Source organism: Solea solea, chromosome 11, assembly GCF_958295425.1.
Source record: "Solea solea chromosome 11, fSolSol10.1, whole genome shotgun sequence".
NCBI classification, from domain to species: Eukaryota; Metazoa; Chordata; class Actinopteri; order Pleuronectiformes; family Soleidae; genus Solea; species Solea solea.
The window spans coordinates 22,045,892-22,059,907 of record NC_081144.1 but is presented as its reverse complement, the minus strand read 5'-3'; the positions used below and the strand labels follow the sequence as shown (position 1 = coordinate 22,059,907).

The 14,016-nt window shown below is 38.7% G+C and overlaps 1 protein-coding gene across 1 annotated transcript; it reads right to left on the bottom strand.

The window, feature by feature from the left end:
- Positions 1–405: 405 nt before the first annotated feature.
- On the bottom strand, positions 406–12,713 carry abtb1 (ankyrin repeat and BTB (POZ) domain containing 1). Its single transcript, XM_058643349.1, has 12 exons — positions 12,472–12,713; positions 11,976–12,038; positions 11,835–11,890; positions 10,746–10,890; positions 9,821–9,980; positions 9,657–9,702; positions 7,672–7,788; positions 6,731–6,843; positions 6,539–6,637; positions 6,288–6,455; positions 4,429–4,629; positions 406–2,368 (listed from the first exon to the last, which is right to left on the bottom strand). The coding sequence occupies exons 1-12, from the start codon at positions 12,525–12,527 to the stop codon at positions 2,162–2,164; spliced, it is 1,431 nt and encodes a 476-aa protein (XP_058499332.1). The 5' UTR covers positions 12,528–12,713; the 3' UTR covers positions 406–2,161.
- Positions 12,714–14,016: the final 1,303 nt, after the last annotated feature.

Sequence of the window (14,016 nt, the reverse complement as noted above, 5' to 3'; positions counted from 1 at the left end):
AATGAATCAGAATCAGGATAATCAATGGCAACGTAGAAAAAAACAGTGACAATGAAAACAAATGAGAAATGACTGAAAATGAATTACAGAAAATACTGTAGAAAACACCATATATTAATAAATACCAACAAATATTTATCATATCATATATTTAATGTTAATACACCCTGCTGTTGTTAATCCTGTGTGTATGTGAGGTTAATGGGATTACTATTACTAATAATAGTAGTAGTAAATATTATTATATTATAAATATTAGACCTGGTGAGGGCGCTATGACAAAGGAAACATCCTCCAAGTAACTACAGTCACTAAACCACTCATCACTGACCTCACCAGCTGATTTCAACAAGTTCAAATAAAGTCACGCTTCAAAATTCATGATAAATAAAAACACAACGCGTGTTTGCTTTGTCACGTTTAATCGTCCAAACAAGTTTTTCCCGTCACCAAGCATTGACCGAGTCATGGATGACATCAATTAAACATATTGTTGCTGTTAGTGGAGAGTTTTTACACGCACACCGTTCACAAACAGTTACCTGTGAGCTCACGGCAGGCGAGACAGGCTGATGTGCAGATTCCATCCTTTAAGCGAACGGAAAACACGCAAGAGTAAGACGAGGGACTCACACTCTCAGGAATGTCATTCGTTAAAGAGTGAACATAAAATCTTTAAATAATCTAACCTCAAAAATAAAAGCTTGGATAAGTCAATGTTTACTGCTAATGTTTACAACACAACATCCCATAATGACCATGACTGAGTCACTGACTGAGTGACAGGAAATGGATATTAAACAGACTTTATTTTGCCTCTGCCTTAAAGGGATAGTTAGGATTTTTTTGAAGTGGGAGGAAATGAGGCACTAATGCATAATCGGGGTGTTACATAAGTGTCTGGTGGGGCAAAAAAAAAAGTATGTGATGTTCTCACTGCACTTTATTTTGAATATTTGATAGTTATCAGACAGCCCTTTCCTTTGGGGCTATATTTTCTCAACATATTCCTGCGTGTATCGTCACAGCTGTGACAGTTTTTATGACACGACAACAACATGATTTCTCTGCCGTCATCGTTCAAGGCATAAAAAAGTGTAAATGAGTTTCTTACATGCATCACACTGTTGACACGGATGATTGTGCGTCAATGCACTGGCAGTGGGGCACGCACCATATTGGATTTTTGTGGAAGACATTTTATCTGCAGTGAAATGATCAGAATATTTTTTGCATACTCGTGTCGCAGCATTTTCTTCATTGTGCAAAAACATAATAGTTGACATAAAGGTTAAGGAGGTTATTCAGCCTACATATCGGGGGATCTCTGCGTGTTTGCTGATACATGATAATACATTTGAAAGCCATTATCGGCCGATACTGATATCGTGCGGATAATATTGCGCATTGCTTGTTGATTTTCCAGTTGCTAGAAGCCGCAGCTTGACTGCAGAAGCATCAGTTTCAGTTGTATTTAAGTTTATTTTTAAGTCCATGTTCATGTGCTTGTACTGAGTGATGAAAAATGAAGCCATGTACTTTAGTACAGAAAATGGAGGACGCAAACAAACGTGTAAACAACATGAAAAAAGAAAAAACTGCGTGTGAAATCACAGCACAGCCGTGGGATTGAAGCAATATTGCTACGTCACATTTTCCAATAAAAGTGCAAGCTGGTGCGTAGCGTGGTGGACTCCTCTGTTCTTCTAGTAACAAAATAAACGTGAGTTCAATACAAGAGCTGTCGCTAAACGGTGTTGGGGTCAAACTTCAATTTTCAGTCCAAAAAACTACAAGCCACAAATTACAGGTAAAATAAATTCATGCATACATGATGCAAAGATATTCCGTTAATATAAAACACACCTTTTACCTCAAGACACATTCAGCAACACTCCAGAGCAGGGTCACATAATAATCCATATACTGCATGTTTTTCACATTTAAAGTCTTTCTGAATATACACCTGTAACATGGCTCCTTTTGAAAATATACATTCTGTCAAATACACTGTAAATAACATAAAACCAACAAACATACAGAATTATATGCTTTGCTTTTCCGCGTCATTGTTTTTTTTCCTGCCAGAGCAAACACATTAAAAACCTCACACGCCACAACAGCTGCAACCTCAGACTTTAAACCACCACCCGCTGACCTTTCAGCAGTCGATATTAATGCTGCACAGCAGATCCTCCAGGGCCTCCAGCTTCTGATTCGCCTCCTCGATTTCACTGTATGTCTGCACGTTGCCCGCAATGTGGTAGCGGATTTCGTCCACCAGGGGGACGGAGTCAGTCTCGTGCCGGTCCTCCAGCGATCCAGCGTCTTCTTTGATGATCTCGACAAACTCTGGCTGCTCCACCAGCTGTGACACACATAATCACATAATTCTCAGTTGTTATTCTTGTTATTCAAATTATAGTTGATGTTAATAACTACATCAACTATAATTTGAAATACAAGAACTCTGGTTATCCTGAAGTATGATAATTGACAATATCAAACAAAGAAAAACAACTTCCTTTCTGATATGTGAAGGCCACCGTAGTTCCCTGAGATGCTTGGGAATGACAGGAGTGAGTGAAGGTTAAAATCTGCAGTGTCACCATTAGATGTCACTAATTCTAACACAGTGGACCTTTAATCCTGTGTGCTGTGATGTAGCTGCTGCAGGACCCCTGACTGACCCCTGACTGACCCCTGACTGACCCCTTTTTTATTGGACAGTTAAAAGTTTTGACTCACCAGCACTCTTTACTTACAGGGTTGTTTTTTTACAGATTTTTTTTTCTCTTGCTTTTGTAAGTTGTATTGCTGGATTTGAGATGTTATATATAAACATTATAATTATTATATTTGCTGCTAGTTGAAAGGTGAGAAAGGGTGTTTTCAGTTCAAAACAAGAGTCAGGCGACTTACTACTATAAATTCACTATCTATCTATAAATTGCAGGAACGTCTGTGTGTCTGTTATTCGCATATCTCTCAGGTTTGACGCTGTTTGGATAAGTAATGCAAAAGATATTGTTAAATACACTGCCTGGGCAAAAAAAACGCTGCCACCTAAAAAAAAGGGTCACATCGTTGGACCGCCTTTAGCTTTGATTACGGCACTCATTCACTGTGGCATTGTTTCCATAAGCTTCTGCAATGTCACAAGATTTATTTCCGTCCAGTGTTGCATTCATTTTTCACCAAGATCTTGTATTGATGATGGGAGAGTCGGGCCACTGAGCAAAGCCTTCTCCAGCACATCCCAAAGATTCTCAATGGGGTCTGGTCTCTATTCAAAACTATGTAAAACATGATGTGCAATAAACTGACACTTTTAATAGCCCTGCCCATTTTGGACAGTCTTTAGACTTTGACTAAACAAACAAACAATTCCAACTGCAAGGTCCAAAAATCACTAAAAACATTTTGCACGGGCACTGCACTACTTACTATAAATCTGATAAACAGAACCCGAAGCTCAGCTTCAAACTCGTTATTATTATTTTATACAAAACAAATAAAAGTAAACAACTTTTTATTGTTTTATGAGGAGTTACGAGTATATAAAGTATATTCTTGACCAATGCAAAATGTGCAGATTAGTCTGTGTGGACTGGACAGCGACTGGTGCGGCCGCAGAACCGCCAGTTGCCTCACTCCCAGTGGAAGAAGACAGGAAGCCGTCTCCCAGTCCAGAGTCAGAGCGCCTCATGCTGAGTGGCATTTGATTTGAGTTTTGTTAGGGTAATGCTGAGTGGCATATGCTGGAAACTGACTTTCCACATTCTCAGCATAGGCTTGATTTCTAAAGTAAATAGAGTTCATTTAAAGTGTGGTTTTATGTCTGTACTAACTATTTTAGCTGTTTCTTTTGAAGAGTCCTTTTTCGTGCAGTTTGAACAGCATCCTCTGCCCATTTCCTTTTGCCTGCCCATTATTTTGTGCACGTACCCTCAGCTCCTTCCTAAAATAATTACTTTCTTTAACCTTATTACATCTTAGTTGTTTATGCTGCTTCCCTTCCACCCCCAACGAGCTGGGACATGACAAGGTTATAAAGGAAAGTATTCGTTTTTGCACTTAAATGACCCAAGCCAATGTATATAAGTCAATAATTGTACAACCTATAACAACCTTGAATTTCCACCTGTACTGATATCAGTCCAATATAGTCTTTCACTTCTTTGAAACTACTGACTTGTTAATAGGATATTTATGCTCCAAAGAAGACAATAAGTCCTTATTTATGTCCTGGTCACATCTTTCTTTACAACATGGCTCCCGTATGGAGGGAAGTTTTTACATCATATTTAAGTTTTTACGGCGTCATTACCCATTATCAAATTGGCTCATCCGTAACTATACAGTAAGTGTATAAAGCAACATTTTCAGCCAATGGGTAAATATTGATTATCATGGACTGACACCTACCAGCTCAATGATCTTGGCCATGTACTCAATGCAGTGATCCTCCAGCCGAGAGAGACGGAAGAGCTTGGCCGTTTTCCACAAGCACAAGACGTTATCTTCACATATGGTCATGGCGAGCGTCTTCCCGCACAGACGCTTCAGTCCCGACAACAGGTATATGTCAGCCACACACAGCACGTCCAACACGTTCTCCACCGTCAGCTGAGGAATAAAACATAGGTGTCAGGAACAGAAAAACAAAAAAGAAAGCAATATAATAGTAACCAAATTAGACTTCACATTAGTAACTAAAACATGTGCATAGTAAGTCAGTGATTTACTACTCTTACTTACTATTGTTTTCCTGTTTCTGCTTGGTTGTAAACTCCTCCTCCTCAACAGCCAATTTCAAAAGATTGAGTTGTTTTTTTTTATACTTAACTTTACTTAACTTTTTTTTACTTTACTTCTTTACTTAAATATTTAATTAACCTGGCAGACCCAGGAAAACCGTTGGGAATCACTGACTCAGCAAGTATTTTACTATTAGGTGTTGTGTACAAATTGAACTGCAATTCCCAACGATCGTTTTCCTATTTTCGTTTAGACAAAGATTCCATTTGTATTGAGTGGAAAGTTTCAAAAAGTATATATAGAGCAGTTGAAAGTTAGTGGTAGCAGGAAGTATGAAATGAGTTCAAATATTTGCTATGTTTCAAAGGTCAAGGAGGCAAACTTGTCAGGCTGTTTAGTTAAACTATGGCTCGTTAGAGCCCTCTGGTGGCTGAATAGTGATGGTGCATGACACTTTGCTCCATGTCACGACCTCATAAACCTTCTCTCTCTCCCCTTGTTTTCTATTTCCGTCGGACTTTTCTGAACCGATTTGAAAATAAAAGCTACATTACTGTGTGGTACTAATATTTTTTCATTATATTCATTTCAAGAATTACTATGTCAATTTAGTTTCTCAGTTGATCAGAAGTTTAGCATTAGTATATTCACATCTAACAAACTGAGATCAGAGAACAAAGAACTACTTTAGTAGTTGATTATTAAATGATTAATTGTTACAAAATTGTAGTAGTGCACAACAATATTTCCAAAAAGAAAACCACTGATAAGCAGCAGGAAATAATAGACATTTACCTGCACTATACTTTAAAGCTGCATTGCACAATTTGGTCTTTGTGAGCCTTCATCTGAAAACAGGCTATGTCAAGCAATACTATCTCAAACTCATCCCACTTGACTATCTCATTTAAAACAAATCACTTGTGCAGCCCAGGAATGTCACAGGGCATTACAACCTCAGCGCTGCCATACTGACACAGTACATTTATTTAATTATTGTGTTAATCTGACTAAAAAAATACTTTTTAAAGACATGCAAACATAAAAGTCCAATTTTTACTAAATCACATTTCTCAAAGTTGGACGAACTGCATGCAACTAGGAGTCAAAATTAGTCAGACCACATCTGTACATGTGTCACAGTTCTCACCCTTGGCTTAAGGCAGAACTATGCTGGATATTTACCCTAATTTAACATCTCTACTGTCTTGCAAGATCAGGGCCGCTGACCCCAAGTCCCCAAGAATCAGGACGTTTCACGAGAAACACGATTGGCTCACAGTTCTACACACACACACACACACACACACACTCTAGCAGGTGTGCTTCTGCTGTTTGGTGCAGAGCAGGAAATAAACATTGTTTTTATTTTAGGGTTTGCCCCTAAGAAAAAAAACACACATTGAATTTTAAAAAGTGATGTGTCTGGTTTGTCATCTTTTCACTACTCCTTGGCTGAATGGTTGACACGGTTGCATCCTTGATGCGGAACAATAACACAAACAAAACATTCCAAGCGCACTCACCTCTGTGGAATTAGTGTAAATGTAATACATGACATGGATGAAGACTTCATGGGAGATGTTGTGTAACGTAATCACTGAGGTGCTGGGCTGGGACTGCAGCTGCTCCCCCTCACTGAAGTGGTCCTCCAGCAGGGCTTTAAAGTAGTCACTGCGCCCGCAGAAAAACGCCTGCAGACAACACACGATTGTGTACGCAATGTGTCAGGACCAGGTTTTACAGAGGAATGTCACGTGACTTTTGTATTTCCTACCTCATGACATAAGAAATTGTAACCCTCGACTCTGAAGCAGATGTCAGGGTAAGTGGGGAATGTGTCAAATCTGTTGAAGGGAAGTTCTCCAAATCCAACCTGGGAGAGAATCGATGACAAAAGACTCGCTAAAACTGCCAAACACAAGCATCTGTAGTATGTTGAAAATGTCATTTTCTAACATATCTTTACAATTAGTTCGCTGGGCAGAGCACAGTTTGCTAACTGAGCCATCTCCTCCTGAAGCTGGCAGCTGCGAGGCTCCAGGGTCAGGACTTTCACACACATTCCTGGCTTGTTGAACACTTCATTGGGGAGAGAAGAAAGAAAGAAAGAAAGAAAGAAAGAAAGAAAGAAAGAAAGAAAACAAACATCGAACGTGTAAAAAAATTGAATGAGGGATTGCGATTACTCTCTGTTAACGTATCGTGATGCCTTTGAAAAAGCTCTAGGTTTAGCTTCACCAGTGTGTGCACTGCAGTGTCGACTGCTGACTGAATGACCCGGATTCACAACCTCGTTGAATCGAGGGCTTTTCTTTATGGAATTTGCATGTTCTCCCCTTGATTGGGGGGATAATTGGACACTCTATGTTTACCATAAATGAGAGTGAATGGTTGTTCATGTCTGTGTGTTGGCCCTGAGATGGACTGGCTACCTTTCCAGGGTGTGACCCTGCCTGCCTTTCGCCCTATGCGGCTCCGCACCAGTGGCCCTGCAACCCTCATGTGGAGGATAAAATGGTAGACAACGGATGAATATTACTACATCATTATTTAAATATTTGTATATGTTTGTGTACTAGTAACAGTGACTAAACACTCAAAAGATACACAAGCACATGTTGAACAGGTTCTGCATTACAGTACAGTACAGTACAGTACAGTACTGTACTGTCAATGTAAATGTAAATGTAAATGTAAATGTAAGGCCTGGGTCATACTTCCCACAGTCCATGTACAAAGACAGCTGCTTTGCATGTCTGCATGCAAGTTCATGGCCGTGGTTCTATTCATACTAAAACAAGGGTGGGCATCAGTGCACTATGCTCTACTACTGCATGAAACCTAACAGACCTTTTGTGTACACGCAGAGAGTACAACCCAGGCCTGAACCAGGAGGTGCATTCTTACCAAATTCATACAGCTGTTTACACTCATTGTCCAGTTCCTCTATGAACTCAGTCATCTTGCACTGTTTGGCAAGTCGCCTGCAGTCCTCCACAAGGCTAATATCAATATCCATCCTTCCTGTGAAATTCAGAAAAAAAAGAGTAAGGAAAGGCAAGAACATGTCTATTTCTGTTTTCTTTTCTTTTTTTTTTTAGTTCAAATAAGGTCTTTGACCAGGTTTCTGTAGTTTTTCACTCAATGTGAAATAAAAATGCCTGTAAACTAGATTACTAGACTAGAGCTGAAACAATCGATTACTAAATTAATCGACAACTATTTTGATAATCGATTGATCGGTTTGAAGCTTTTTTCGTGATTAAAACAAGATTTCCGATTGTTTAAGCTTCTTAAATGTGAGTATTTTCTTCGTTTCTGTTTGTGGACAAAACAAGACATTTGAGAACCTCATCATTTCCGGGTTTGACATTTTTTAAGGTTTTCTAAAATTTTATGGACCAAACAATTAATCAGTGCGATGACAACGAACATCAACATCAAATGCGGCACAATGGACAACATTGTCTTAGCTCTCGTTTATCTCAACAAGACAACAAGCTTTGAGAAAAAACACTGTCGTGAGTGGAGCTGGACTCGCTCCACCCCGTGACATATCATTTTTACTCTGGTACCAAAAACAATTGGAACAGTTTTTTTTTTTTTTTTTGCGATGTATATTGCAATATTAAAAAAATCCAAGAATTCTCACCAGATGGGTATCGTCACAAAAAGAGGGGAGAAAACAAAACCTATTATTATTATAATGCAGTTAGGGCAAAGAAACAGGTTTAGGTGAAGACACACTTTTTTGTCAGAGGGTTTTTTTTTTTTTTTAAATCTCAGGAAAATCTCAAAGCACCCGGCTTCACGTTTCCGTGGAGACAGAGAATATGATACTTTCGGGAAACAATGACCTCATATTCACAGCTCTCTCTTGAGCTGTCAATCACTGTCTTGTGTTTGGAGATTGTTTGACAGTTTTACCAATGACTGTCAATGAAAAGAAACTAAAGTCAGTCTGAAGAAACTAGATATCATATAGACCAGGGGTCCGCCAGTCGATGTCCTGCGGCTCTTATACACTTATTTTGAAATTATTTTCAACATTACATGCCTGTCTAGGGTTTTAATTACAATTGTCTACATGCCTATTTTGATTTAATGTTTCAATTGTGTTTTATTATTAAATCTGTCTGTTTTTGTTATTTACAGATTCATTTTGCATCATAAAGGTTTTTTTAGTGAACTATATGTCAAAATAAACACTTTTACTTTGAAATGGTGTGCGATGTCATCGTAAGTATTTCTAACTGCAACATCATGATGGATTATCAAGATATTATTTTAATTTCTAATCACTAATTGTTGGACTTTTGTAACTTGGCAAAGTAGAAATTCACTGGCCCCCAGGTCATTTTGAGGCCCCTGATATAGAGTGTATAGAGGGGAGGGGCTGACTGTGAGCCCAGAGAGAGAGAGCGAGAGTGTGCAGAGCAAAGATGCAGTTCAGAGATGCTTTTCTGAAGCAAAACAAAATTTGATATGTTCTTAAAAAAGAGAAAACATCAATGTGACTATCTCACATGCGCACATCGCGATGGTGACACTCAAACGTCAGGACTCATTTCTATGCAAAGGTTGCTATTCCAGCATTTGGAGCAACTACCTAGGCTGCAAAGAAACACAAAAAGTGGACAGAGTTGAACAATACACATGAGAGATGGTTTCAAGTCCTCTGACGAAGACAAAGCACCTGCGTATGTCCATGGTTATCTGAGGGGCTTAGGCCAGAGCACCTCCATTTTAAAATGCTATTTTTATTTTAACAATATGGGGGATCAGATTAAACAATGAACAATTTCTCTAGTGATCCTACCTACTGCAACTTTAACTGGACATGGTCAAACCTTATCTTTTGACAAATGAACAAGTGTGTTGCACAAACTCACCTGTATATATAAATTGCATGATCGCTCCAAAGGCTGCAGGGTTGATCTGAAATCACAATAGACATCACATCGTCATGACAAAGTGACGGCCATGTATTGTCGTAGAATACAGTACATGGTAGGATGAAAGTAATAACAGAAAATATATATATTTATTTATTTACCAGTGGGTGTTTGAGGGTTATTAAGTTCTTCCCTTGCCACTTGCTCTCAAACATATGACTGAAGTACTCAGAGCGCGCACTGAGAACGCAGCGATGAGCCTGGAACGTTTGTCCGTGAATCAGGAACTTCACGTCACTGTGTTGACCCTGCTCCAGTAACCTGAAGCAGAAAAAAAACAACCATAATGAGTCATTGGATGCGCTTCATGCACTGTGTATACAGTATGTGCATATTAATGGTAAGCTATAAAGATGCTACACTGCACTTTTTGCAGTCATTTTACATTTTCTTAAATGTCATCTGTCAAAATGACTGAGGTAAGTGAGCTGCTCTGTAGAGAAGGCAGCAGGAACGGTTGCTGGAAGCTCGTTTCAGGCCCAGTTATATAGACATAAATTCTGCAAATGAACTAGCACAAGGAAACGTGATAATTATGTAAAACTGAAATGCTATAATAGTGTTTTTATTTGCAGTGTATGTGTACAAATGAAAATGGGCTATATCTCTGAGCAAATAACACAAACGACCAGCTATTTCTCTCCAGACAGAAAAACTGGTTCTGCCTTTCAGACACTTCCTCCGAATATCATGCAGAAGCTCAGCATCCACACCCGCTCACTGCTCCATTGAATCAGAGAGAAGCTGAGCTTCCATGGAAGTGACGTTTTTGCTGCAACAGTTAAAGCTGTGCCGCTACAGGAATACCAAAATCACGTAAGACGATCCGTCATCTGTGATAAACAGCTGATTCTGAACGGACTAGTGACACGTTCTAATCGCACATTAAGTATTGAAATGTAAATACAACACTATACATATGTGGCGATATTTTAGAGGAAGCCCAGCTTCCCTTGCTATTTTAGAGCAATCATCACAGGAAACCACATATTTGAAATAAAAATAAAACAAAAGTTTGACACTTACATGTGCAGAAAGTAGTTCAAGTCATCGCGCTGCATAGCGTGCATGCTAACGCACTTGTACTCTTTCAGCAGGCGGCGAATAGAGTCTTGCAGGCAGGCGTACATGCACCTCTCGCCATCAAATGTGTTGGCTTCACACTTGGCACCTGGTAGCGACAGAAAAAATAAAAGAGAATGAAATGATTCAAGAGAACATTTCTGTAAAGGCCCTTGTATACGTCCACACACCCAACGCGATACAGTGAACTTCTCCCTCGGGTATTTTTTTCATTAAGGTATGATTTAAAAAAAACTAATGGTTGTGGTCCACAGGAAGTTAGCATACAAAAGAAGTAGCTAAGGGGCTGTTTGATTCATTTCAGTTCAATTTAAAGATGGCAGGTGCCTAAATAGACTCATCAAGTGAAAGGAACACATGGTTGATTTGAATAAAACATAAAAGAAAGTACAGGGAATAATGAATAGATGTATAAATAAAACATGTTAAAAAAGTATTGTAATGAAAAATAATCATTAAAACAATAATAACACACTTAATAGTGATGAACAAAGGGAAATCATATAAAACAATAAAGGTAGGAAAGAAGTATATAAAACCAAGCACAATAGTTATATCAATAGGAAATACTTTATCATCATTCATTTGCCTTACTATTGTTTTCTATAGTGTTATTGTTTGAATATGTATATGTATATACATATACATATACATATACACACATATATCTACTGTTAATAATGTAATCAAATTAAACAACCCTGTAGAAATAAAGCATGAGAGATTCTCAATGGTCTAAAATGTTGTGTTAATTTGTAACAATATTGATCACTGATTATGTAAAAGAAATACTGCTCTTATTTTTGCTTTTGTTTGTTTCTTTTTTACCTGTTGTACACTTTCTGGGTGTGGTTTTTTAAACAACCACACCTACACGTGTCTTCCTCGGCCCCACTCATTCTATTACTTTCCTTAAGTTGTTTTCTTACATTATGTTTTTTTGTTTGTTTTTTTTTAAATCAAAGTTTAAAAAAATAGTGCACTGTTTAGGGTCTCAAATGATGTGTGTTGTCATTGTGTGTTTGATCTTACCACTAGCCAACAGGTACTGGACCAGTTCCTCGTAACCACAGAGGCAGGCATAATACCTGAGGGATAGACGAGGCCACACCTCAGGTTAGGATATGCAGCGTTAGTTACAGGTTTAGACGACTTGCCTCGACATGAACTTACAACGGGGTGCTGTCCCATTTGTCTCTTACATTGAGGTCCACATCTCTGTGTTCAACAAGGTACCTGAGAAAGAGGAAAGACAAGACATGATGTCAGAAGTGCTTGCAGTGGTGTTGTAGTCTACATAGATATGAGGCTGAATTACTGATGGTCCCTGATAGTAACATGCACCCTCAGTGATCTGTGGACAGTCAAAAGTACAACTTTTGTCAAAATGAGGTTTTTAAGCAAATTCGACTGTACAGACGTGTCTGGCGGTAAGTTAATGTATTGCTTTGTTGTTGCTGTCACACACTGAGGAGCACAGAATGCAGCTGCTAGCCCGTCGAAGCTACAGTGAACGACACTGTTCACCTCTTCCTTATATGCAAATACAAACTCTACTCCACAGAAGTCCAAACCAAGGCAGTGACAAACTCATTTGGTTTCATAAAAAAACATGTAAATGAGATGTTAGCGCAAGTAAACAAGCCAAACTGCGCAGCCAGTTGATTACCTGACTCTACTAACGTCGCCCTTCTTGCAGCTGCTAAACAAGTCGTACACATCCATGATGTCGTCGGTGTTGTCGGTGCTCTGTAATGCATTGAGGCGGCCTGTCTGCTGGACAGGAGGGCGATGGTTTAATGAAGTTTCCTCGTTACCTTCTGGTTCCTAGCGGAGATACTTTGCTGGCTGAACCTTCAGTTGTTTACAAACTACTCGAGACCTCTCTGTTATGGTGGTCAAACCCCTTTTCTGCCCCCCCTCTCGCTACGACCCTCCATTGTGATTGGCTAGTTAGCTGTTGTCGTTCGTGTCTGGTTTCACGGAGAGTGATGATTGGTTGTAGCCTGGGCCGTTTCGAGCTAAGTCAATCGGAGTAAGGAAAGGGGGCGGGAGTTCTTTCACCAACAGAGTCACGTGTTAAGAGTGTTTACTTCACTTGCGATACAAAACTATAGGAAAACTATAACCGTTTCACAGGTCGAATGTTTTTGTTTTTTTGTTTTTTTTTCTCCACGTTTATTAATTATCAAACTATATGAAAGACGTCCCCGAAAAGGAATCTTTTTTGTTAATTTATACAACAAACACTGTGTTTTTACGTTTGAAGCTGAGCATAAAGGCCTTCCTTACATAAACGCAGCATTTTTCAGTTTCAGTAAATGTGGGACAGTTCTGTATCTTTGAAATATGAAAAGTGAAACCAATGAAAATATTTGTGTTTCAGTTTGGGAAGTCAAAAAAAAACCCAGATGAATTGAAATTGTGCATGAATCTTGGAAAGTTACAAATAAGCTGTGACATAAGCTGTGTAAAATATTAAAGAACAATTTAAAGTCATGTTGGTCTTTTTGTTTTCTTCTTTCTTTTTTAATCTTTATATTGCTGATATTCTGCGATAGACGTTTGTATAGGAAAAGAAAAATAGCCTATTCCATTTTGGGGTTAGTTACATCGCATATTTCTATGAACCATTTTGTTTTTGTCAGTCTATAACCAAATAATTAATTCATATCACAATCATCACCATTGTTGTCAGAGATAACTGGGGTCTCTGAATGCAGCACATGTAACTGAAGTTAAAAATGGGAGAATAATATGTATATAATTATAAAATGGTTCAATTAAATGATATTGGTATAGCCCCCAATTCACAACATACATTATCTCAAGGCTCTGTAAGGCAGAGACCTTTACAATATTATAGAGCGAAGAGAAATACCCAGCAGATCACACAATGAGCAAACACTAGATATCAAAAACTCCCTTTTAACAGAAAGAAATCTCTGACAGAACCAGACTCAAACATGTGCAGCATCTGCCCTGACCGGTCGGGGCAGACAGGAAAAAAGGGAGACAGAGGAGAGGTGGGGGAGACAAAGGGGGGAGAAAGGACAAAAGGGAGGTGAGGTAGAGACAGGAGAGAGAGACCAGGAGCAGATACAGTATACAACAGCTGTATGGTATGTATGATACAAATTATACGGATATCACCTTTAATTATAGCATCATAATAATGACAATAATACTACTGTTATTGATAATTATAATAGCC

What these genes read in the sequence shown, in the direction of transcription:
- abtb1 (XM_058643349.1), bottom strand. Translation starts at nt 12,527, where the DNA reads ATGGATGTGTACGACTTGTTTAGCAGCTGCAAGAAGGGCGACGTTAGT. An exon ending in TAACCCTCAAACACCCACTG is followed by an intron (nt 9,703 to 9,820) that starts GTAAATAAATAA and finishes TTGTGATTTCAG; the next exon opens with ATCAACCCTGCAGCCTTTGG. An exon ending in CATGCAATTTATATATACAG is followed by an intron (nt 7,789 to 9,656) that starts GTGAGTTTGTGC and finishes TGAATTTCACAG; the next exon opens with GAAGGATGGATATTGATATT.